Source organism: Lathamus discolor, chromosome 1 (assembly GCF_037157495.1).
Source record: "Lathamus discolor isolate bLatDis1 chromosome 1, bLatDis1.hap1, whole genome shotgun sequence".
Taxonomy (NCBI): domain Eukaryota; kingdom Metazoa; phylum Chordata; class Aves; order Psittaciformes; family Psittacidae; genus Lathamus; species Lathamus discolor.
In genome coordinates, this window is record NC_088884.1 from 63,787,417 (window position 1) to 63,812,078 (window position 24,662).

Here is a 24,662-nt window from a genome sequence, read left to right on the forward strand (position 1 = left end):
GGAACGTATCTGCCCAGATGTATTAAGTCTAAAAATCAGTAAATATGTGAATACTGGGGCTTGCTCCCAGATACCCTTATTGCAGGTTGTAACCTGGAAATATGGATTACTGCAAGCACACCAACTAGTTACCATACAAATAGGTCCTGAAAACCTGGTTTCTTCCATACACATGTAGTCATGAGAAACCTAAGCAGAGAATAACTTTAACGTATTGAAAGAAGTAAGGTGATGAAGGAGAGGCACAGGAATTTCCTGCGTTACAGAGTAGTTGTTTTTAACATCTTACTGACACCTCAGAGTACAACCAGACTATTATCAAACAGTTGAGGAGAAATAATTTTGTTTTAATATTTTCTTTTTTTTCCCCAGGAGACGCATTCTGCATCCCAAACCTCAGGAGTGTTATGTCTGTTTCCATGACTCAGTCACAGAAGCTGCTGTTGAACTGGCCTTTAAACTGTCCTTTGGTTTAGTGACATAGATGAGCTTCCTGAACACTGAGCCCACCTCATGGTGTTGTCATCTCTTGAAAGTACTTCAATATAAAGAAGTAACTCAATTGTGGCGCCCACCATATCCCTCAAATGCTTTAAAAAAAAAATTAATCTACCTTGTGGTAGGACGCAGGTAAAACATCAGTGATGATTCTGATGATCTCATCAACTGAATACTTAAAAAGAATTCAGAGAACCAGAGTTCTTATTTTTATATACTGGTGAATTATTTATCCTGATCATAACTTTATTATATGAAAACATTGCATAATTTGTACATTCAGTGCTGCTCAGTGTATAATATGAAATGTAAAATTATAAGCTGATATCCCGAAAGTGCTCTCTGAGTATCTGGCAGTCGGTGATGGAGGAAAAAAAAGTATTCCAGTTAATTAAAACTTTGTTCCCCTAAGGGCATGAAAAATAGCAAACGTTTTCAGTTACACTGTGGTAATCAAAATAGAAAGAAATCTTTTAGACAATTCATGGCAGTTGGCCACCCAGAGCTAATGGCTTACTGGTTTTGCCAGTATGGTCTCCTGCACACTCAAGGACTATAGTGTGCTTGATGTTCTACTTGACTTCACAAGTTTTAACTATAAATAATGCTTATATTTGTTAAGACATAATTTTGAAGTTATAAAAGAAAATGGGGGGGCAGGGAGGATGAGGGTTTTAAGCACGGAGTTGGCTTATTTTATATTCAAAATTTCTTAATAAAAATTATATATTTGTTAAAGACCAGTAAAGCACTATTCTAGTTTTTTACTTAACGCATTTTCTCTTTTATTTAAACACTATCTGTTTAGCTAGGTCTTCCACAGTTTACACTGGATTTACAAAAATGGGAGGTTGCATCTGTATAAGGCAAGATGTCTGCAAAAGCAGAAGTCTTCTACAAAATTCAGCTTTCCTATAAATTGTTAAAATGTTTGTAATCTACAGACAAGCTGCTCTTAAAGCTCTTTTTTTTTTTTTTTACCGAAGTTTAGCTTAAAATGCGAGTTTTTTGGGTGTCTTTTTGCCCCCAGCCCCAGGTAGCTACACACCAGTCAAGTCTCACCTCAGTGCCTGCAAGATCTTGGAGCAGATTCTCCTGGAAAGCATGCTAAGGCACATGAAAAACAACAAGGTGCTTGGTGACAGCCAGCATGGCTTCACTAAGGGGAAATCCTGCCTGACCGATTTGGTGGCCTTCTATGATGGGGCTACGGAACTGATGGACAGGGGTAGAGCAGTTGATGTCACCTACCTGGACTTGTGCAAAGTGTTCAACACTGTCCCACATGACATCCTTGTCTCTAAATTGGAGAGACATCCATTCGATAGTTGGACCACTCGGTGGATAAAGAACTTGCTGGATGGCTGCAGGCAAAGAGTTGTGGTCAATGGCTCAGTGTCCAGCTGGAGACCAGTAACTAGTGGTGTCCCTCAGGGGTTGGTGTTGGGGCCAGTCTTGTTCAATATCTTTGTTGGTGACATGGACAGTGGGACTGAGTGCGCCCTCAGTAAGTTTGCTGATGACACCAAGCTGTGTGGTTCGGTTGATATTCTGGAGGGAAGGGATGCCATCCAGAGGGACCTTGACTCGCTTTTGAGGTGGGCTGATGCCAACCTGATGAAGTTTAACCATGCCAAGTGCAAGGTCTTACACCTGGGTCAGAGCAATCCCAGGCACAGCTACAGGTCGGGCAGAGAAGAGATTCAGAGCAGCCCTACGGAGAAGGACTTAGGGTGTTGGTCAATGAGGAGGTAACATGAGGCGGCTTCAGTGTGCGCTCGCAGCCCAGAAAGCCAACCGTATCCTGGACTGCATCAAAAGGAGCGTGACCAGCAGGTTGAAGGAGGTGATCCTGCCCCTCTACTCTGCTCTTGTGAGACCTCACTTGGAGTATTGTGTACGGTTCTTGTGTCCTTAACATAAAAAGGATATGGAACTCTTGGAACAAGTCCAGAGGAGGGCCACAAGGATGATCAGGGGACTGGAGCACCTCCCGTATGACGACAGGCTGAGAAAGTTGGGGCTGTTCAGTCTGGAGAAGGCTGCATGGATACCTCATAGCAGCTTCCAGTGTGTGAAGGGGGCCTATAAGGATGCTGGGGAGAGACTCTTCATCAGGGACTGCAGTGACACAAGAAGGGGTAAGGGGTTAAAACTTAAACAGGGGAAGTTTAGATTAGATATAAGGAGGAAATTCTTTCCTGCTAGGGTGGTGAGGCACTGGAATGGGTTGCCCAGGGAAGTTGTGAATGCTCCATCCCTGGTGGTGTTCAAGACCAGACTGGACAGAGCCTTGGGTGACACGGTTTAGTGTGAGGTGTCCCTGCCCATGGCAGGGGGGGTTGGAACTTGATCTTAAGGTCCTTTCCAACCTGAACTATTCTGTGATTCTATGATTCAAGATTTTATTAAATTAGCCTTCTCCAACATTGATGATTCCTAGAAAACGAAAAGCAGAATTTCAACTTGAAATCTACAAAACTGAGTTATGTCAATAGTGCCTTAGATTTGTTCCTCATCTGTAAATCACGTGATGTGAGATTTATTGTTTGAAAAATAAAAATATGTATTAGTATGGATGACATCTGAACAGCACCTTTTAAAAGTCTAATATTAGATGCTATTGTAGATGAAGAAAGAACATAGAAAAGTAAACAGTCTCTGCTGCACTGATTTTACCCAGTTTAACAGCTTTTACAGAACTTGAAAGTGTGTTTGTGTGCAGAAGTGTTTCTGTATGGAAAAGGCTGGGTTTGCTGACAGTTGTCTCAATTTTTTTAATGCTGGGTTTCAGTGCTAAAAATGAGGTTATTTAAGTGTTTTAAAAAGGAGACAGCTAACTTTTATCTAGATTCTTGTGTTTAGTCAGATTGCCCAGTCTGCTGCTAGTGTACTGGGTTGATTTCAGCTGGGTCAAACACACAACTATGTCAATGCAGAAGAAACAGTGTGAATATGCAGCTGTGTGTGGAGAAGAGGACAACCGAAGGAAGATGGGACTTCTTCGGAACCCATGAGCTATTCAAATGGGGTTGCTCCTTCACAAGAAACCATACCTTAAACAGTATTAAGGGCATCTGAGTACAGTAAAACTTCTATACTCAAAGCAATGTAGTTCAGAAACAAAACACTGCAAAATTTGCATTAATCATGTTGATACTACACTGAAGGACATTTTTAGTGGTTACTTTGTTAGTCAACTGAGCAGAGACTGCATTTTGCAGATTTTTTTCAAGAGTATGTTTTAAAAAAAGCTCCAAAGGATGACAGGACTTCATTTCCCACAGAACACAGACTTTTATCAGGTATCTTGGATACAAATTTTGTAGCTTTGTAATTTTCAGCAAGATTTTAGACACTGTGAATCAGTGTCTAGAATTAATGTTAAAAGGAATAGATATACAGAAGCTACTAAAGGAGTTAAAATGGTAGCATTAAGACTCACTGCTTAGCAAAGTCTAACATTGCCATATTTTCTCATAATCCACATCAGATTTGCTCCTGCACTACCTGCTCAGCTCCGTTTAGCTTCTTATCCTTGAGTCCAAAGGGATCCTTTCTTTAATTTTTAGGAAGAATATCATTACAGAAGCACTACCAAGTTTAATACCCATATAAACCGTTCATTGCTTTTTTTTTAGTATGGACTGTGAGCACCCCCTATGGAAGCAATAAAGAAATAGGAGGCTACTGCAGGAAAACTTCTACACAGTTCTCTGAAATACTCTTCTGTTCTGCACTTGCCATAGGTATCCCTACTCTTAAAAATGTATGAAGTCAGGAAGTTCGAAATCTTACATATTTCTCAGCATTACTGATGTTTCACTTGCAGTTTTAGATTTTGTCATGCTAACACATAATGCACATACCTTTTGGTAAGTGTCAGAATTAATCCAGATTTCAAGTACCAAATGCCTGAAAAATAAAGGACCTGAAAAGGAATACTTTTGACCTTTGTTACAGCTCATACTGAAGCAGAAACAATAGAAGGAATATTGTATAATATACTTGGTGTAGTATAAACTTTGGAGATGTTATTTTAAAGATCTCTTTCTTTTTCTATAGGATTTTTCTGTGTTTGGCATGGCAATTTGCCCAATGTTACACAGAATTTCCCAGCACAGACTCTAAACTTTGCTTTTAAGGACAAATGCAAACAGATTTTTTGCATCGAAAGTGGATAAAGCAAAACAGGTAAATAATGTCTTGCGTATTAGTTCTGTTTAGTAAACAAACTAGATGTGGGCAGGAGCTGTGCAATTCTGTCAGTATGACTGGTAATCGGTAGTAGTACAGATGAAATTTTGAATGGCTTATTTTATAACAAGAGAAGGCACAAACATGGCTTACTGTGAAGCTTGCTATTGAAGGTAATGAAATCTGGGCTTTGATCTTCAATGGTTTTGTGAGTTGTGTGTACCTAACTGCAGTCAGAATTTTCAAAGTTGTGTTCAGGATGTATAATTATTTTGGAGTTAATTGGTGCAAGTATTAAGATAGATATTAAAAATCCTGGATTCAGACACTGGGCTTTGTCAAAAAGCCTGCCTTTTCATATATTGCATTAACTGGTATTCTAGTCTCCAAACTTAAACAGAAGTTTAGATTAAAGAAGTTCTTTACTGTGAGGGTGGTGAGGCACTGGAACAGGTTGCACAAAGAAGTGGTAAATGCTCCATCCCTGGCGGTGTTCAAGGCCAGGCTAGACAGAGCCTTGGTTTACATGGCCTAGTGTGAGGTGTCCCTGCCCATGGCAGGGGGGTTTGAACTAGATGCTCTTAAGGTCCTTTCCAACCCCAAACCATTTTGTGATTCTATGTTTGTAATTTCACTCACGTGAAATTACAGCTGCTTTTATTCTAATGGGTGGAGTTGTTGGGTTGTGTCCCTCAACCAGGAGTCTCTCATTTTTTTTTTCACAGTATTTTTGTAATAAACATTAGTTTGCAAGTGTTCCAGAAAACTTACAAATAAAGTGCGTATTACTGCCGTAGGTAAGTGACGCTTCACACTGAAAACTGATTTCTTGCTACATGTAAAGCTAAAAATGTGTTTACCAATGATTAAAGCATTTTAAGAACATTTAAGTTTAGTACAGTGCACCAGAAAGAGAGCAGGGATTAGGCTACAGTTCAAAAGGCAATTAAGGTTTTGGGCTATGCTGCCTTACCTTGAAATTTTGTGTACTTAGGACAAGTTCCCTAATTTGGATGGATTCTTACGAGATACAGAGGAATACACCCATGGAATTAATTACAAGAAATCTTGGTCTTGGCATGTGAAATGTTGATATTGGCATTTGACAAATTACATAAAATTAATTCCTATCAGCAGAATGGAAAATAAGTGCTTCGTATTTAATTTTATGTGATGTGAAATAATCTGAAAATCTGCTTTATTTGTTGTCTTTCTTAGGTTATCTGGTTTAGGATTTCTTTGGTTCAGTTTTGATAATTTAAATGAAAGTCCAATGTTTTGTGCTTTCTCTTGTTGGCAGTTTTTTCCTGCAATGCCAGAAACTTTTTGCCACAGGCTTTTTGGGTGGTGCTGACCACAAGGAATGCTGTCAGTCATTAAAGTTTGATTAATCTCCTTGTATTGCATGCAAATTCTTAAGTGGCCCATTTTCCATTACACAGTCATTTTGTATGTAAAGAGTTTAAGGTTGCTGTTTTCTTTCTCTTCTTCCAGTGGAAAAAGTAAAACATGCATGATGTAAATAACACAGTGTTTATAGTACTTCGAATCTCCTTGCCATCTCCTAGAAGTGTTACCAGATGCTTTACATGTGTATGAGCTTGTGACTCAAATTTTAGAAACCTTCCATGAACAGCACTCAAGATTAATTTCTTTAGAAGTACAGCATTTAGCAATGTAGCAATTCCACTGGCTAAAGCTCAGAGTCTTTGGATGCTTTCTTATATGTTTTGTGCAGGGTGGGACATGGGAAGACATTACAGGTATTTGTGTTAGATTTTGCTTAGCTGGGTTATCTTTAAAACAAATAATAATTACTAAAACCTTTAGACTGTAAAGTACATGTGACCTTCTGTTAAAGAAGTCAGTTTACATCTACGTGCCAGACACTGTATTGAAGGTAGTATGGGCACAGCCAAGCATCTTGAGGTCGCAGCTGCCCCCTCTGCTGCTTCTACAACTAGCAACTGTTCATACAGCAACATGAGGTAGGGCAGGTTGCAAAGCCTTCTGTACAGCTGATAAAATATTAGTGCAGTTAAGCTATGCTGGACTTCACACTACTACAGCTACATCACTGCTGTTACTGAACAAGCAAATAAAAAGTGATTTGGGGTACATCTACACAGTCTGCATTTACTATACACAGTGTACCTGAAATGCTGTTTAATCATCACAGTATTTAATCATCAAAGCATTTAAGCATCATAGCTGTGATCACCACCTACAAATGTGATGCAAAGTGTTTCTTCCGCTGCGGTATGCTTTTTTTCCTTATTTGATAAACAGTATGGGCCACAGTGAAAGTAAGTATTGATTTTTATGTTTTCTCATTCCCTCATCATGGAGAATTGATGCACAATTCTATCGGGGAGATCCATGTGAAGGACTGGATGATTACAGATGCAAAAGATGTTATCACCTATCTGAGTCACAAGAGCACCACATAATCCCAAAGCTGAAAAAGAAAATGGCTTACAAATACATTTTTAATAAATATAAGAATAGCCAGAGAGTCTTTAGAAGTGGGAATTTTGAAATACTCCAGTATAGGTCTTATTTTAAGACTGTTATTTTTCGATTCTATATAGAAAAAGTTACCTGAATTTTGCCAATTGTGGATGCCAAAAACTAGAGGAGTTTATTTTTTGCTAACTTATGGTTTTATGGGGTATCATTTAAAGAGCTAATGACCACTCTATATTATCAAGTGAAGATTTTCAACAAAGATTTTTAGTGAAGCATGTCTTTGGATATATGTTTCATTCATTCAAAGATAAAACTAATGTCCCTAAAACAGTGCCTGGAAGGCCCTGCAGCAGAGAGAGAAATCTCTGTATTGTTGCTGGCTTTCCTAGTGCGCCTGCAATGGGACAGGGTGACTTTAGCTGCTGTCTGTGCTGTGCAAGGTTGTCCTAGGAACTGGCAGCTTGACTTTACCCATTGCTTTTTGCGCCCTGTACTTGTGCTGAATTAGTATTTTCATTGTATCGTCAGTGCAAAAAGGTGTACAGTTTGTAGTTCTTCCTTCGAAGACTGGCTTATTGCTTGTTGTGTTTTCAGCTGTAGAGAAAGAATGCGAAGAGCTTGGGTGAAGTTACCCATGGTATGCAGAAACATATGAAAAATCTATGGATGTAAGTGGATTTTTTTAAGTTTGTCACAGCTTAGGTCTTGTGATCCACTACAGCGAAGTGCTGAAATGAGAAATTCTTCTCATAAATGAGTAAGAATGTGTGTGGAGGAAGTGAAAGCATAGTATTACGCAGGAAAAAAAAAAAATCCAGAGAAAGAGCAGGAGAATTCATATATAAGCATTCTGCTGAATGAGGACAAAACCAGAATAGCAGTTACTCGACCTGGAAGTGCTTCAGAAACTGGATACCACTATCTGAATAAACTGTCTCCATCCGTTCATGTGTCTGTATTTCTTCTTTATGCTTTCTTCATAAGTGGCCAAAATAATCATCTATTCTGTTTACACGTTTCAGTCATGTGAAGTAGTTTGTACTAAAACATCTTCTGTAATGTCTGACAGTGTGCATAAATTTCTTTTACATTAGGTGCTGGTGAGCAACAGTTCAGGGACTGTATTGTTAAAACTGGAGACACAGATGGACTTTCCTGGCCTGCATCGGGGTTTTGGTGTTTCAGTGCAGAGAATCATTTATTCCGAGCCTCCTATTTTGGATGTTTTGCCACCATTAAAGTTACTTTTACAAGAGAAAATGCACACATTTAAAATCACATTTAAAAGCTTTTGTCATGGTATTTGAAATATTTATTAGTGTCATGGTTTAAGCCCAACCAGTAACTCAGCACCATGCAGCCACTTGCTCACTCTTCCCCTCCCCCTTCTCCATTAGCTGGTATGGGGAAGAGAGTTGAAAGAATATAAACCCCATGGGTTGAGATAAGAACAATCTAATAACTAAAATAAGGTAAAATAAAGTGATAATAGAATACCAGTAATAATAGGAAACAACAAAAGAAGATGGGTAAGTTAAGAAAACACAAGTGATGCACAATACAATTGCTCACCACCCACCAACCGATACCCACCCCAAACAGCAATTTGCCCTTCCAGGTAACCTCCCCAGTTATATACTGGGCATGAGGTGCTGTGGTATGGAATACCCCTTTGGCTAGTTTGGGTCAGGTGTCCTGTCTCTGCTCCCTCCTAGCGTCTCGTGCCCCTTCTCACTGGCAGAGCATGAGAGTGAAAAGTCCTTGATTGGAGTAAGCATTACTTAGCATCAACCAGAAACATTGGTGGTTTATCAGCATTGTTCTCAGACTGAAGCCAAAACACAGCACTGCAGCAGCTACTAGAAGGAAAGTAACTGTTAGAGCTGAAACCAGGACAACTGAGAACTAATGAGAATGTTAATTACAGCTTTTGTCTTGACAGTTACTTGTGGTCAACAGAATATATGGCTGAAGAGCCAAATCATTTTACAGTGGGATTGAGAGAAATTATCAAAATTATACTAAAAATACCCTGGATTTGACAAACATTTTATAGAATTTGTACAGGTGTCCATTTTTGGTTGATTTTGGATGAATTATTTCCAAATCCAAAAGAAACTTCATTGATTCTTTCCTTTTTCATTGCTCAAGTTGTGACTACACCCTCCAGAATGCTGTCTTCTCCTCTGTCAGGAAACACATGATGATGCATGTATGGTCTAGCTTGCAACCCTTCTCTGAAAATTACTTCTGAGATTTTAGAAGCTGGTTGCGGTACCTGAAGTCCTGCCTAGCCTTACAGCAGATGAGACTCTACTGAGAAAAGTGGAAACATCTCCAGAAAGACAAGAAATAAAATAATAAGTAATAATAAGTAATAATATTGTGGAAGCCTGGTAAAAGTATGTTCACAGCTTGGTGAGAGCTTTTAGTAGAAAAACAGGATCTGTTTTCTTTTTCCTACTCAGAAGCCAGATCTCTGGAGTAAGACAAGTTTGTGGGCAGAATAATATCCTTTATTATCTCAGCTAATAGGGTCATAAAAACAGCCTTTGTGGCACACAGCTGCTTCCCAGGTGTGAGGTAGGAACAGTGATCTTCAAAGCTCAGTACAAGATGAGAATTACTTCCGAGCATGGGATTGCTATTACACTGTGTTATTAGCAATTAATGTTGGATCTTGTTGCAGGAGGTAATTTTACTAGATAGTTCAGAAGTACACTTCAGAATACAAATTCTTGCTATGAATATCATCCTCAAACACAAAATAAAAACCCCGCAAATATACTATTGAAAAATCAGGACCTTGTCCCCTGCATCCCTAAAGATGTTGTGCCATCTGGTACTAGAAAGGACTTGTGAGTCCCAAAGAAGTGTCTCTACATTTTGTTTCAAGAGTATCTTTTCTCTTGATATTCCAGAAACTCAGAAGTAAAGCATAATATATGTTGGCATAGAATTTGTTTAGATGCTTTCAAAAATATCCCAGGGGGTTTTTTGATTATTGCATAATGCCTGCATACCACTGGTAATCTGTCCTAAATAACAGGAACCTTGAAGCTCACAGTGAGCAAAGACCATTAGCACCATTAGACTTCTTTTTTATCAGACTAAATATGATTTCACTGTCTTCAGATTCTGCTTTATCTGCTTAATCAGCAGCAGGGCCACAGTTAATGCTGTCTTTATTCCCAAGTGCTGTGCCTCTTGAGACCTTCACAAAGAATTGTCTGCATTTCTGGTAATTAACTTACCATTAGGATAGTGGATAGTATCAAGATTATTAAAAACATAAATTCTCATCATCTGAAATAAGATAATGGGTTTACTAGCACAAAAGGTGAGAATGAAAGGACATATATATGTTGTGGATGTATAAATATATTTCATGTGGTGTCTCATGTTGTTCTGAAGTTTCAGGTACAAATAAAGCTGATTAGTACGATTTTTATTAATTTCTTATAATGATGCTGCTTCTGATTCAAGAGCAAGTCCTGAATTAAATATAGCACCTTTTATTCCTTGAAAGTGTATCTGCCAGTTGGAATAACTTCCTGAAATAATGAGCACAGTTACTGCTTTCAGCAAAATTGATTTCTCAACTAAGCAGTAACAACCATTACCAAGTATCTTTTAATTTGCATATATCATGTCAATTCAAACCAACATACTTAAAATGTTTTTTAGCTATGTTACTATGCTTATTTATATTGATTTATGTAAATATTTACCACATATTTATTTCCTATATGCATTAAATTCAGGAAATCTGTAGTGATCTCATACCTTAATTCCTAACAGAGGACATTACAAAACGTAAGACTTTCTTAATCAGAAATTTCAAACATCACTTTTACTAGCTGCAGAGCACATCACAAAGGCCTAAAGTAGGCAAGATTATGTTTCTGACATTATAGACAGTCTAAAACTTTACTTTGACATTACAGGTGGATTCAACTTATAGTGTAGCTGATTTAAGTTTAAACAAAAGTAAAAACTAATGTATTCTTTCAAGCCAAATTTCACATGAAGAGAGGGATTTTAGTTAATCTCTCCAAAAAAAAAAAAAAAAAAAAAAGTGTACGTTTTTCACTAGCGAAGACAAGAAACAGTGCCAGTTCCTAACATAGGTGTCAGATCCTGAAGAGACTGCAGTTCCAGAAAAGGAATTGTTTGACAGCCTACCAAGCACATCTACAAAAAAACGCTTTGTCAGAGCTGCGGGATTACTCAGAGTATCTGAGAGATTTGCTGTTTTCACTATGCCAGCTTCCAGAGTGGGCACATTTCATAGAATGCCAGACTGGTTTGGGTTTGAAGGGACCTTAAAGCTCATCCAGTTCCAACCCCCTACCATGGACAGGGACACCTTCCGCTAGAGCAGTTTGCTCCAAGCCCCATCCAACCTGGCCTTGAACACAGCTAGGGATGGGTTAGCCACAGCTTCTCTGGGCAACCCATTCCAAGCACTGTGGAGCATGGCCACACATGGTTCCTCTGGGCTGTCTCTGGCCCACTGCTGAGATTATCAAGACTTAAAGCAGCTGGCCTGGTTGTCACTCCCACTGTGCTTAGGAAGAGCTGAAGGGAAGGTTCAGTTCCTTAGCTCTGACTTGTACAGAAATGATCACGTTGCATGCATGTGAGCATTCACTGCTTGTCACCCATTAGCTCCTTCACCTGTAAGCACCTGAAGCAAATTTTAGTGAAGATGGTGCTGAGATCTCTACTTAACAAACCCTCCCTTCTGCTTTGTTTTCATTTGTCAGGCAAATTAATACTCAGAAACAAGGTGGGCTAGATGAAAACTGAACTGCGCTTCTTCTTAACCTTCCAATGTTTTTATGTTATTGTGCTAGTCAAGACCTTAACAATTTTATAGAGGACTCTACTGATTACTAATGAACTGAACTCCACAAGGTGTAAAAATATTTCAGTGGTACTAAAGAAGGAAAAAAAATGAGCTGTGGAAATTTTAATAGCATTGAAACAATTTAGAGCACCCTTAGGACTGGCTGGGGTGACCTCATTTAATTCCTAAGCCTTCTACTGGCCCAGTAAAGCTTAAAAGAAGCATTGGAAGAAGGATCACAACCCTTCTAAATTTAGCTATTGGAACCAGCTAACAGAGCACTACATCAGATGAATATTTATTGGGTAAAAGATCACGCCTTTGCAGTATGATAAACATTAGGGAAAAGTTCCCTAGTGCTCTTTACTAAAGAAAGACAAATTTTGCTAGGCATCTGAGTTTCCTTCTCAGTGCAGTGATGATCTGTCCTTGTTATTTGTGTGCGGAGAGTGTGGACTGAATGTCAATATAAAGGAACCACTGACTGCTTTATGAATATATGCACATGAGAGGGGCTTAATGCCTTCTTATGTGGAGCACCCTCCAACGTCCTTTGCTAGTCCTTTATGACAAAATTAAGGATGTTTTTAACCATGATGTTTCAGAGAGTCCAGGATCTGATTGAAACAGTGAGGGAACGTTTGTTTGTCAAGTGTCCATTTTAGAATCCTCATTGTTTGCATAGCATATTTTTAATTTAGATGTTATGCAAACAATACCTTAAAGAAATCATTTGGGTGTTTTTGTTACTAAGCATGTACTAAATTAAATAATTTGCTTTCAGGGAACTAAAGACCACTGTTTTCACTTCATTCAAGAAATGCAGCCAAGAAAATACTTGCCTCTTGTTTAAAATTCTCAATGCTCTGGCTTTATTCATACTAAATGTTACATATCTTGACTTTTAAATCATGGCATGTACCTGAGTACAGTTTGTAAACAGCAGTATCCCTAGCCTGTCAGCAGAGCCCACTGTTAAGTATGCATAGGCATCAGCCTGCTACCGCTTCTACCTGAACCACACTAAAAAGAAAACCCATTTCTAACTTGTGTTTTCATGGTATTCTAAAGCACAAGTCAAGACAGCAAAGGAGTTTATATTTGGTTGGTTGGTTTTAAGTTTGCATTAGGAAATACAGCAACTCACTTTTCTCTCTATTCCATCACTCACACACCACTAAGAACATTAGCCTGGCTGGCAGCATTTTAAGCCAAAACAGCCCAGAAATGTAGAGATCCAGGCACCCACAGGCACAGAACACTCAATACATTATTTCTTGAGAAAGTTTAAAATGGCTGAGGATTCTCCTCAATATTGCAGTGTACATAAATGAGGAAACTCCTATTTTTATTTCTTACCTAATAATTTTCAATGGGGAAAGGAAACAAACCAAACCTTGCAGAGTATTGGTAGCTTGGGGACCAAATAGAGCATTTAGGTGGCCTTTATTTAAATGCTTATGTTCAAAGAAATTGAGGCTAGCAGCACTCCTAACATTTCTCCACAACCAGTGAAGTTTCACAAAAAAAAACCTCTTAGCTCCTTGAGTTAGTACAAATCTCTTTTAGCTGCTAAAAACGCAGATGTGACCAACATGCCAAGAATTTGAAAGACTCAGACAACCCCAATTCTGACATTGCTACAGTGACAGTAAATAACTGGGGGGATATGCTCAGGCAAGTCTGTGGCTAATCTGCCTTGACCGTGTTTTGTTCATACTCACAGGCTGGGCAATCAGTATGGCACTGAAGTACACAAGCAAGACTTTCATGAAAGACTTTTAAGAATCTGGCTTATCCTGCTTACAATCTCACCTCCAATTCATCTCAGTCTTACTGTTGACAAAGCAAATAAAAAGTCTGTTGGCACTTTCTTGTTGCTATCATGAAAGTCTACACACATCTGCGCTCCTGTCTGCTGCTTGAAACCAGCTGGCTTGGCTGCCAGAAATAACGCTGCAGTGGCAGCAGGAAGCTGCATACAGGCTGATTTATCCTACTGAGATGTGAGACACGCCAGTGCTTCTGCAGCAATGGCTTGTCCCCCTGCTGCAAGGTTGCACAATTTCTGCTGGGTCTGGCTTAGTAATGTTGCATAGCTCCACAAAAGCATTTGCATATCATCTCTTGGCCAGAGGTTTCTTTTCTGTCAGGAGTTAGCCTGTTAGTTGTGGTGCCACAAAAGTGGGATGCTGCAATACCTTGAATCACTGAGAACTGGTTTTGTAACAGGAACTGAAGCAGCAGAGCAGAACCCTGAGTTTGGATTTGTCTCCTTAGCTACTGCAGATGCGACTGAACCTGGTTTGCCTTTCATATCCTAATACTAGTAAGGAAAATGAAGTGGTTCATTCCTTGTACTGATAAACAGCAGCCGTACTACAAATAACTCTGTAGCAGTGGTTTGTCTTGCTCCTGTAAGTTTGAGAGGGAAATGGCATCTGTCATCTCCACCAGGAAAATTCTAGTCGTGCACTAGACCATTGAAACAGTAGCAAATAGAGAGACAACTAAAATACTTGACCAAAAAATGAATCCAGTTTAGTGGCTGAATGCTTATTTTTAGCCTCTCCAGAAGAACCAAATTGTGCAGCAATGTCACATGCTGTGTCAGAAAGATGTCATATTGCTGTGTGAAATTCAGAATGGCATTTTTAGAAGCAAATATATACTTACAGGGCTTTTCCAGCATGTGTCTTTTACAGATTCAGCCTGCTGTAAAAATGATACCCATAAAAAATGGGGCAGCTGCAGCAGATGTACTCAAGTTTCATGGCATCTCTTTTTCCTAAGAAAGAAAAATTACAAAGATGAGTGTGCTTGTAGGATAGGTAGGCACAAATTTGGGACAGCTCTTCTATGGGAGAAAGACAGCTTGAAGGTAGGAAGGAAGCCTCTCCCTGGCACCTGCAGCAATCCCCACCTCTGTTTTGGACATGGGGCCTATATGCAACACTCGCTGTGCTTTTCAACGCGGGGTTAAGCCCAAGCCTTGGGACCCTGGGGGTTTTCCAACTGCCTCCTCCAGGCCGCGGGGTCTCTACCACGGTCCTCACCTCAGGGCAAGCTGCAAGGCCTTGGCCTGGGACCACCAGATTAGAAACAAACAGCCAGCCCCACTCCTGCGGGCAGCCCCACCTGCCGAGCACGGTCGTATTAATCGGCCTAATAATCTCCCAGCACTAATTGCGCTGAATTGCTATAATCACATTAAATTACACTGTGTTGCAACCAGCTCTCACATGCAGTTGGCCAAAGCGAGCAACAGCACCCACCGACACCCACAACCTTGCGGGTCACCGTCACCTCAGGTGCCCCGCGCGCCTGCCGGGTCCTTTAAGCGGGGGCGGGGGCGTGGCCCGCCGCAGCGGTGACGTCTGTGCACGGGGTGTCGCTCTAGATAACGCCTTAGTCCCTCCCTTTCCAGATCTTTCTCGAATGCGCTTCGCCCGCAGCGGCCGCAACCCGAGCGCTTCCGGAAAGTGCCGAAGTCGCGCCCGGCGCCCGGCAGACACCCCGCCGGCCGGCTCAGCGCGCGTGCGCAGAGTACGGTAACTGCCGGTTGGTGGCCGGTGCTCCGCAGTAGGGGGAGAGGCGGGTGAGAGCTGGTGTCCCAGCACGGTAGACAGGAGCCGCTGCCGCTATAGTCGCAGGCCGGTGGGGAGTACCTAGGTGCAGCCATGTCTGTGGTCGGCTTTGATCTCGGCTTCCTCAACTGCTACATCGGCGTCGCTCGCAGCGGCGGTATCGAGACTATCGCCAATGAGTACAGTGACCGCTGCACCCCGTGAGTATCGGCGCTCCCGGGCCGCCTCCGGACACTCTTTGCCCTCGTTGCCTCAGCGGCAAGCCCAGTCGCCCTTTCTCCCCGCCTCCCCTAATCCTTTCCCCGACGTCCTGGGTTGCTGGAGCGGCCGGGTGGAGCCGCGTGTACCTCCGCAAGGCCTTGTTATCTCCGCGGCTCGCGGGCACTCCTCGCTTGGTCCTGTCGGTGCTGAGCCGGCAGCCGCTCCGGCTTTCTCTGCGGGCCAGGAGAGGGGTTTTGCCGGCCGGCGCCCGGATCTGTCAGTGGCTGAGGCCTGGTGATCGGTGGGGAGCTGTGTGCGGCCCCTCTCGCCGGCCGCCCGGCTTCCAGTAACACGGGCAGTGTGCTCAGTAGGCGCAGAAACGCGTGTGTCGGGCAGGCGATTGCCCGAAGAGCATTTCCTCCCCCCCACCCCGCCTCTAGCTTTTGCCTCCTCTGTGTCCTTGAAGGACCGCGCTGTGCTGGATGTGCCACACGGCTTTCGGGGCACAATGGATTTATGGGGAGTTGTTTTCCACCCTTGTAATACTTTTCGTTTATTGTAGATGTGGATAAGAGCATGTGTTTCCCCAACTCTAGAGCCGTTGTCAGGGCTTGCAGCGTTTTCATTAACAATTTATGATGGAGTGATGGTGAGACAGTGTAGGAGGAGGACGTTGATTCTGTGGGGAAACGGGGAAGTGGCGCGATGATTCTCCGTAAACCTGTTCTTACTCGTACCGCTTTGCGTTTGTTGGCCCTGGAATACCGAGGTCTTGCAAGGAAGGGGGGGGCAGCGGGCAGCGGCCGTGATGATGGGATACGCAGGAGTAGGTGGAGATTCTTTTTTTCTGTTTCTAAGGGATACGTCTAGGGGTTTTAGAGCTCCATCTGTGCGTAATTTTCGAGGAGAAGTCAGGAATTCGTATAATGCTCATAGAAATGGGGGTTTGGATGATGCTTTTCTAAAAAGAATTTGTAGACAACAGTAGAAAGCTGTTTCTGCTATGTGAGGTTATACAACTTTAGCATTGCTGTCTCTTTGATCTTGGAGAGATGTAGGGCTTGATTTGCTTTCTGAAAAGTTCTTTTTTAAAAGAACAAAGTCAAATGCTAAAATGCATGTTTTCTGTATTAGGAATATCTTTAATCACTATTTAAAAATATATATACAGTCACCTTAATTCACAAGAAGGCATTATCTTTGTGCACCCTTTAAGAGCCAAAGGTCTGGGACCTTCCACATTTCTGTGCAAGGAAGCCCCTGAAATTGTTGTTTTAAGAATCCTCAGGCAGCTGTAATTTTCTGCCCCCGTATGAAGAGCACTTCCAATTCTTAGGTACCTTTGGAGTGCATTCTTTGCAGGTAGGCTCCACAAAGGTTTCTCTACATTTAGTATTTCTCACAGTAATGCTGGAGCAATTATACTTCCAAAATATTTGCAAAGTGGCTATGAAATGGGTTTAAAAGCATGGTTAGCAAGATAGCATCTGGGGTGCACAGATACTTAAAGGCAGTAGTTATCTCCCTTGAAGTGACTTTTTTCCTGGCTTTTTTCTCTTTCTCCAAACTGCAATATAGGAGAATGAGGAGCTTCCTTTCTAATGCTGTTGTTTTGAGGCAAACTAAAAAATTTAATGGAAATATAGCAGGTTTATTACTGCTGTGAAAGTTTATCATAGTAACTAAACCTTACTTCAGACAGGATTTGAATGATGTAGGCAGATCAAACTTTTATGATTACTACACACAGTGACACAGTAAATGAACTCTTTATTTATGTGTTCCTGTAGAGGCACTTAATGTCATTTAGATAGATGTTAGCAAATTAGATGTTAGCAAATAGTCAGCATTAATTAGATATGTCACAAACATTTGGGACTTACTCCCAGAAATACAAAGCATTAAGATTTGTTGTGACTGCGTAGCATGGCATAAAAATACCTGAACTAGCTTCTGACAAGTGAGTACATTTTCATGTGCAATGTGTTGTTATTAAGCTGTGTAAAGATACCGAGTTAGGCCCTAAAGATAGGGCAGTCCTGGCTGTGCTCTGTCAGGCTGATTACTCTTTCTGGGCAGAACTAATTAGTGCAGCTGGCTTCCAGTTTCTGAGCTGGTTCAGGTACTTGCCAATAGTACAGCATTAGTATAAGCACACTTCAGTGCTTCAGACTAAAGCAGTGAAGATTTATATTTTCACAATTTAATATAGCACTTGTAATTCATAAATCCAGCATCCCAGTTGTTAAAATGCTCATCTTGCCTAAAACCTACATTCTATAATCTAAGGTATGGGATAGTTAGCATTCCCTAAAATGTGCATAATCTTTCAAGTTTTAGCACAGGTGATTAAAAAAGAAAGGAAAAAAGATTCTGCCATTAGGCCTTCCATTTCAGTGGACTTTGTGCTTTTTGAGGGTTTTGGCTATAGTGTTTCTTTGGATGATAACTGCCACTTGGCTTTTTCAGAACTGGGAACTCCAGCTAGTCTGTTTCATGTGTTTTCTAGAACACCTGGTCTGCTAAACTAGTGGCAAATGCCCTTTTCAGGTGCTTTCCCTCACCACTGTGGTTTTGTGAAAAAACAGTTGATCTCAATAGCTCGTAACTCTTCAGTAACTTTTTTCAGGTAGTGTGTAATTAGTGTAATCACGAACTAAGTAAAATGACATGGTAGCGCCTTCTCCAAAACAAGGCATGAAGAGTACTGAAATGCCCTTTAGGTGAAGAGCTGCTACTTTTCTTAAAGTCTGTGTACTGTTCCAAAGCTCACTTTAGAGCAGGCTAAGGGTAGTAGTGGGGGAGACGGGCCAGCTGAGCCATGTGTATCCTTGTGCTGGATGTGCTCCCTAAAGGACTGCCATGGATATAATTGAAGTCTTCAGAGCCAAAGAGAGCATATTTTATTTTTTGACATCTCTGCTTCCCAGCCAAGGGAGGAAGAAACCACCCATTCCCTTGCACTGGAATTCAGCAACTGAAGTAAACTATGGCAGGAACGTCAGTGGGCTTTTGACTTGGTGCTTCATCCTCTGCATAAGGGTATTTGCAAGTGATGCTGTTTGTCAACAGATTCAAATTCCTACACTGAAAAGGTGTGATAGAACAGTATTAGCACATTATCCGTAAAATAAATTACTTGTAAACCATTTGCTTCTTTCTTAAATTCCTCTGTTACCTGACTTTTCTTATTAGGAAGCATAATTGATAACTATAGTGTTATGTGACATTAAAAATTGTAAAAGCTGTTTGTGAAAGCTGAACTACGTAATGCCAAATGTAGGGCAGTGCATTGTCTGTTTGCAGCAGCTCAGTCTGGAGAAGGTTTTGTCTATTCACTGTGGTCTTACAGCAGAAGAGGTTGCTAGATAATACTTACAAATTACATACAGTGCCCTCATTGTAGGGATGATGGAGGGGAGGCAGGAAGCAATCTACTGTAGTGACCTTTATGCCTTCATTAAATAATTAAATTTGAACCACATTAAATCTGGGTTGTATCTCTTATTTACTTCCGAATGGTTTTAGCCAGATCAGTTCCCCTCTGGGGAAGGAGTTGTATTTCATACCTATGAAGTGAAGGTGCAGACCTGGGATAGTCTTTGCTAAAGCCAGAGGCAAGGCTGAGAGGGGATGCTCAGTAGTACCTGTGGAGCTGCAAGGGCCTGTGTACTATGCAGCTTCCCAAGCCTTCTGTTGCTGGGAGCTGTTCCCAGACATGGCCCTTTTTGCCTATTTGCAGTTTGTTCCTGGTAGCCTTCAGTCATGGGAAGCACTCAACAGTTTGTAGAACCGAGCTTACATGTTCTTTTTTGTTTTGTTTTCCCTGATTATTGTTGCCAGTGGCTATTACAGAGTGAATGCGGTTGTTGAGTCAAGAAAACTCAACTGGTGAAGTTCCCATTTTTAAATGAAATGGCACAGGCTTCTGTAGTTAAAAGCTGTGACCAAAAAATAACTTATTAATTACTTACTTTTATGATAAGATCTGTAGAACTCATGCTTTTAAAGAATTCCTTAAATGCAGTTATAATGTGAACAATTGTGATTGCTTTCAGTTTCTAAAGTAATTTGCAAAAGAACAAAATAATTAGACTATCACTGCAGGTTCTGGTGCTTAGTGCGATAATACTGTTAAATACGACATCTGTGTTCTGCTACTTTAATTTCTGTGAATGCTTTAAACTACTGTGGAAATATTTTGTTATGTTTTCTCTTAATGTTGAATTTCTTTTCCTTGTTTTTACTTAGAGCATGTATATCTTTAGGATCCAAGACCCGGGCCATTGGGAATGCAGCAAAGAGCCAGGTAAATGGATGAAAATCTCTTGTGTTGCTTACTGACTTATTTGCTGTTGAACCATGGGAAGAGAATGAATGAATTTGATGTTTTCTTATTGAAAGTAAATGTCTATGATAAGTGTACATTTTACAGTAATAGTTACTGCTTCAGCAGTATGTTCCTTGCATTAAAATTGAAAGAGTATTCTGTATTGTTTTGTCAGAGTAGAAAAAGGGAAGAAACAAAAAGCTCTGTTAAAAGATACTTTTTTTTTTTGTCTTGCATACTTTGGACAGTGAGAGTAGAGTTCATAATTAATTCCCTACTGGGGTGAGGAGTTCATGTGCTTCTGTTTTAGAAAAGTTGAAACTGAAGTTGAAAATGGCAGTTAAGCAGCAACCCGTATCTGCACTAATGTGAAGGGGGTGAATCATACTACGTTACTGTCTCAGTTTGGGACCTTGAACAGAACTAAAATTTTTCTGATCTTCTGTAAATTCACTTGCAGCCTGGGAAAACCTTCCTCTGGAAGGAAAAACTGTAAAAAATTCATAATAGCCAGTATAAACCTACATGCTGAAAATAGATTGAGTCTTGGCCTCTTTCTGTGCATCATGTTTGCACCCTGAGGGCTTCCTCCCCTTAGTGTAGCGTGTAGGTAACTGTAAATTTGCCTGGAGGATATCAAAGTAATAGAACCTTACCGTTGGTACCATGAGCAGTCAGTACATGCAGACAGTGTATCACTTTCATTCAGAGAAACTTTACACTCTTTATCTGAGCTCAAGCTCTGTACTCTGGTAGTGGGAAGGTGTCTGTCAGTACTATTCCCAGTTTGTTATTTAGACTAATAAACTAGGTTATCTTGGGGAAGATTATCCTGGAATAATTTCCTTTAAGTGCTTAAATGCTGTGCTTATTGGGATTTGTTCTGGTCCTTTCTTTACTTAAAAGTCTGTGCTTAAAGTAATGAAGTTGAAACACCCCAGTGTTTCAGAGGCTTTATGTCCAGATGGCATCTGAATTAGAGGAGAACTTTAAATACCTTAATTTGTTGTACCTTTGTTTAAGGTTAATTTAGGTAATAGCCTCATTTGTTCTTGCATACAGCCACTGCAGCTGTATGTAATATGGGCTCAAATATTGCATACTGTATCAGAAAACTCCTCTAAAATAAAAAAGTAGTGAAAATTGATGGCAGCAAGCTAATGGATATTAAAGAGGGAAGTAAATTTGATTTACTTTTTATTTTTTTAAACGGAGACCATGAATTAAAAAAAGATGCTGCTTTTTCTTCCCCCACTCTTTCTATTCCAGTAAGTGTGTGGGGCTTGACATGGGTTTTCAGGAGGTACAGTAAGCCCAACATAACAAGAGCTTCTTTCTGGATGGTCTTCTGTACATGTCTGGTTATGTCATGAGTAATGAAAGTATCTTTTCCACAGATTGTCACAAATGTAAAAAACACATTGCATGGCTTCAAAAAACTGCACGGAAGAGCATTTGAAGATCCTTACATAGAAGCTGAAAGGGCCAGGCTTCCCTATGAGCTTCAGAAGATGCCAAATGGCTCCGTGGGAGTAAAGGTGAGTTTGTGCAGAGTATCTTCAGTGGTAGAGTTGAGCACTTTTGACCTTTGTCACTTAACTTCCTATTCGAACTGACTTACATTTCCTTAAGAAAACTCTATAGTCTTACTCATTTTGAAAAGAAATGTCAGGTGATGACCAGTACAGTAACACCTTTTATTTTCCACAGAGCTTGCCTTAGCATGGTTTTGCTGTGCTTCTCACTTCTTGCAATTTATTTCACCTCTTTAAATGTTCAGGAAGAGCTAGAGTACTTATTCTGTATTACCTACTTGCTTTTCCTAGTAATCAAGTAGTGTAAAAGAATTGCATTGTCTCCCATGTAGGTATACCATAAAATGTTAATATCCCTCACCCCAAAAAAGGTTAAGTTTGTTTCATTTATCTTCAGTAAAATTGACCGAGTAATAAATCTGCTGTTACTAAGAGATTAAGAACATTTTATTCTCCGAAGTAACATGTGCTTGAGTACTGTACTTTCTCAGAGATGGCCATCGAGGTTTCTCATCAATTCTATTAGCTTTCTGCAGTAACATTGGTAGCTTTTCACTTTAATTTACTAGATTGACTTTAGATTATGTTCACAGTGTATAGTTCTTAGTCTCATCTGAGTTTAGGTCTTGGGGACATGCAGAGTCCAAGTTTCAGGAGAACAGGATGTGATCTGAATAAGTTATTTTTCATTTTCTTCCAAACTAAGTAGCTGGAAACTGCTCTTCTCAAAGTTCAGGCTTTCTGGCTTCAGTTTCTGAATGTGTCTGTCTTTCACAAATTTTAATTTCGACCAGGAGTGCACTGCTGCAGCATATCTCCCAATCATTCTCACTTAGTGCACTTCAAAGCCCTAGGAGAAAGCCATTTACCACACAAAGTGAGTTTTTGTTCTGTATACCTGCTCATATCATACTAATTGCCAGTGTAAATATAGCTGCTGCTCATCTTTATGGGTTTCCCTTCACAGGAGTGCTTGGGATTGCTGGAGAGATGGTGGCCTGTCAGGAAAAGAGATGTTGCTCCTGTTCAGTTGAGATGTTTTATTACAGAATTGCAATTCTCTGTTTCAGGTGAGATATCTAGATGAAGAGAGACTGTTTGCAATTGAACAGATTTCAGGGATGTTATTGGCCAAACTTAAAGAGACTTCAGAAAGTGCTTTGAAGAAACCTGTGGCAGACTGTGTGATTTCAGTAAGTTGGAATATATATATTGCAGTTCTTCTTATAGAGTCATTCATGTAAGCCAGTATTAGTTACACCATGGTGTGCTGGTGAGAGACACCTGTAGTGGATAGAAACTGCATCCCCCTGAAAATGGGACTTTATGAAAATGAGAATACTTAGTAATCATGCGGGAGAAGATGGAGCATCTGTTAAATCAAGAGGGTGTTTTCAGAAAGAACATGCTACCTAAGCTGATCCAGAGTGGCTAACTCCAAGTGCTATATAAAGTAATCCCAATTTCTGCAGTTGGCTGTTACAAATGGGAGCTGTAAGCGTAGCTTCCACAGTTCCAGAGAACCTCCCAAATTTGTGTTAAATCTCTGTTGTTACGTGGTTGAACACTGTTGAGTTGTAGTATATATGAGAGCTGCCTGAACTCTTTTTCTCTTGAGGGTTATATTGGCAAGCTGAAAAGCCCAGAGTACCTCTGCGTGTTTTAAAAAGGGCTTTTTATTTGGGTGCTTTACTTATGTTGGTTTTCTTTAGCTAGTGTCTTTACCCACGGTGGGGGAGTAGGGAAGGGGAGATTGAAGATGAGGTTTCGTTCCTGATCTAAAATTCTAAATGCCTGCTTTTCACGTTGTCTGTTTACTGTTCACTTCTGCTCTTTCTCTGGTGAGAAGTCTGGGCATAAAATATTGTGGTTATTTCTTCTGTCAGACAGACATGGAAATTAGAAAGCTGTGTACTTTAGCTGTTAGAAATCTGGTTTGATCTTTCTCCTTGCTGCCTTATGGTATATAAACACACAGAGAATACCTCCCACACACAGGGATGATCCTGGGTAATGCACCACAATGGCAGCTAACGCAATACATTATGAACGTACTTCTATGTCTTAAGCTTAACTGGAGTTGAAGATATGCCAGCTGATCACAGCCAGTTTCTGAATGAGCTCTGATTGTGCTTTGACTATTTTTGGTGGAGCTGAATAATGTCGTACACTGTAAGCTGGCACTGTGGCAGATAATTGAAAACTGGATTGCAGGCTCAGTTGGAACACAGATTTTCCCACTGGAAACAGCAATAAGTTTAGCTCCAGCACCACTGTAGTACTTCTGCAGCAACTTACTGTTAGGCTCTATTTGAGTATGTGTTGTGTTGAAAACACTTGTGCAGCACAGTCAGAAATCGGTAATTATTTTTAAGAGCTAATACTCATCAGAAGAACCTGAGAAAACATTTTCAGGGGGGTTTTTTTTCAGTGCATAAATCTGCTTTGTTTAAGGAAAAAAAAACCAACCCAAAACAACAAAAAAAACCCCACCACCTCTCATTTAATTTTGGTTGTGTTGTGTATTTAATTGAAATATGCACTGAAATAAATTACCAAGCTGTTACATTCAGACTGCATATTAATCTGAGGTTAGTTTATAACAGTTTTTTGTGGTACTGAAATTTATAGGGTTGCTTAATGGGTAAGTCTGACTTCTTTAAATTAGAAAGTCCATATTTCACAATATCCTATGTAATTATATTTTGGAAACAGGTACCCAGTTTCTTTACTGATGCTGAGAGAAGGTCTGTAATGGCAGCAGCACAGATTGCAGGATTAAATTGTCTGAAGCTGATGAATGAAACTACTGCAGGTAAAGGACAGCATTTATTTTATTTAACCCATTCAGGCTGTTGAATCTGTGAGGGTGATGTCATATTCGTGTTACACAATTTGGAGCCTGGGAAAAAGCTATCCAGGCTAGTACTGCCCAATCCAGCTTGGGAACTGAAACTCAGCAGCTATTTTGATGGGGTGGTGTTCAGCACTTA

The 24,662-nt window shown here is 40.4% G+C and overlaps 2 protein-coding genes and 1 long non-coding RNA gene across 6 annotated transcripts in view; 2 read left to right on the plus strand and 1 right to left on the minus strand.

Annotated features, from left to right (window-relative positions):
- Window positions 1-1,237, plus strand: part of INTU (inturned planar cell polarity protein) — a 41,127-nt gene extending 39,890 nt beyond the window's left edge. For all 3 annotated transcript variants that reach the window (XM_065674403.1, XM_065674421.1, XM_065674412.1), the window contains one exon: window positions 373-1,237. In XM_065674403.1, coding sequence (XP_065530475.1) covers window positions 373-484 — 112 coding nt within the window. In that variant the 3' untranslated portion in view covers window positions 485-1,237. The remainder of the gene's footprint in view (window positions 1-372) is intronic.
- A 7,230-nt stretch (window positions 1,238-8,467) lies between these two features.
- LOC136011945 (uncharacterized) lies at window positions 8,468-16,174 on the minus strand. 2 transcript variants are annotated; one of them, XR_010611522.1, is made up of 3 exons: window positions 15,951-16,174; window positions 14,693-14,804; window positions 8,468-9,023 (listed from the first exon to the last, which is right to left on the minus strand). It is a non-coding gene; the product is annotated as an uncharacterized LOC136011945 (long non-coding RNA). The 2 variants fall into 2 exon arrangements; XR_010611521.1 differs by lacking the exon at window positions 15,951-16,174 and adding an exon at window positions 15,292-15,562.
- HSPA4L (heat shock protein family A (Hsp70) member 4 like) overlaps window positions 15,452-24,662 on the plus strand; it is a 28,978-nt gene continuing 19,767 nt past the window's right edge. The window contains exons 1-5 of the mRNA XM_065674435.1: window positions 15,452-15,803; window positions 20,056-20,113; window positions 21,532-21,672; window positions 22,740-22,862; window positions 24,385-24,484. Coding sequence (XP_065530507.1) covers window positions 15,697-15,803; window positions 20,056-20,113; window positions 21,532-21,672; window positions 22,740-22,862; window positions 24,385-24,484 — 529 coding nt within the window. The 5' untranslated portion in view covers window positions 15,452-15,696. The remainder of the gene's footprint in view (window positions 15,804-20,055; window positions 20,114-21,531; window positions 21,673-22,739; window positions 22,863-24,384; window positions 24,485-24,662) is intronic.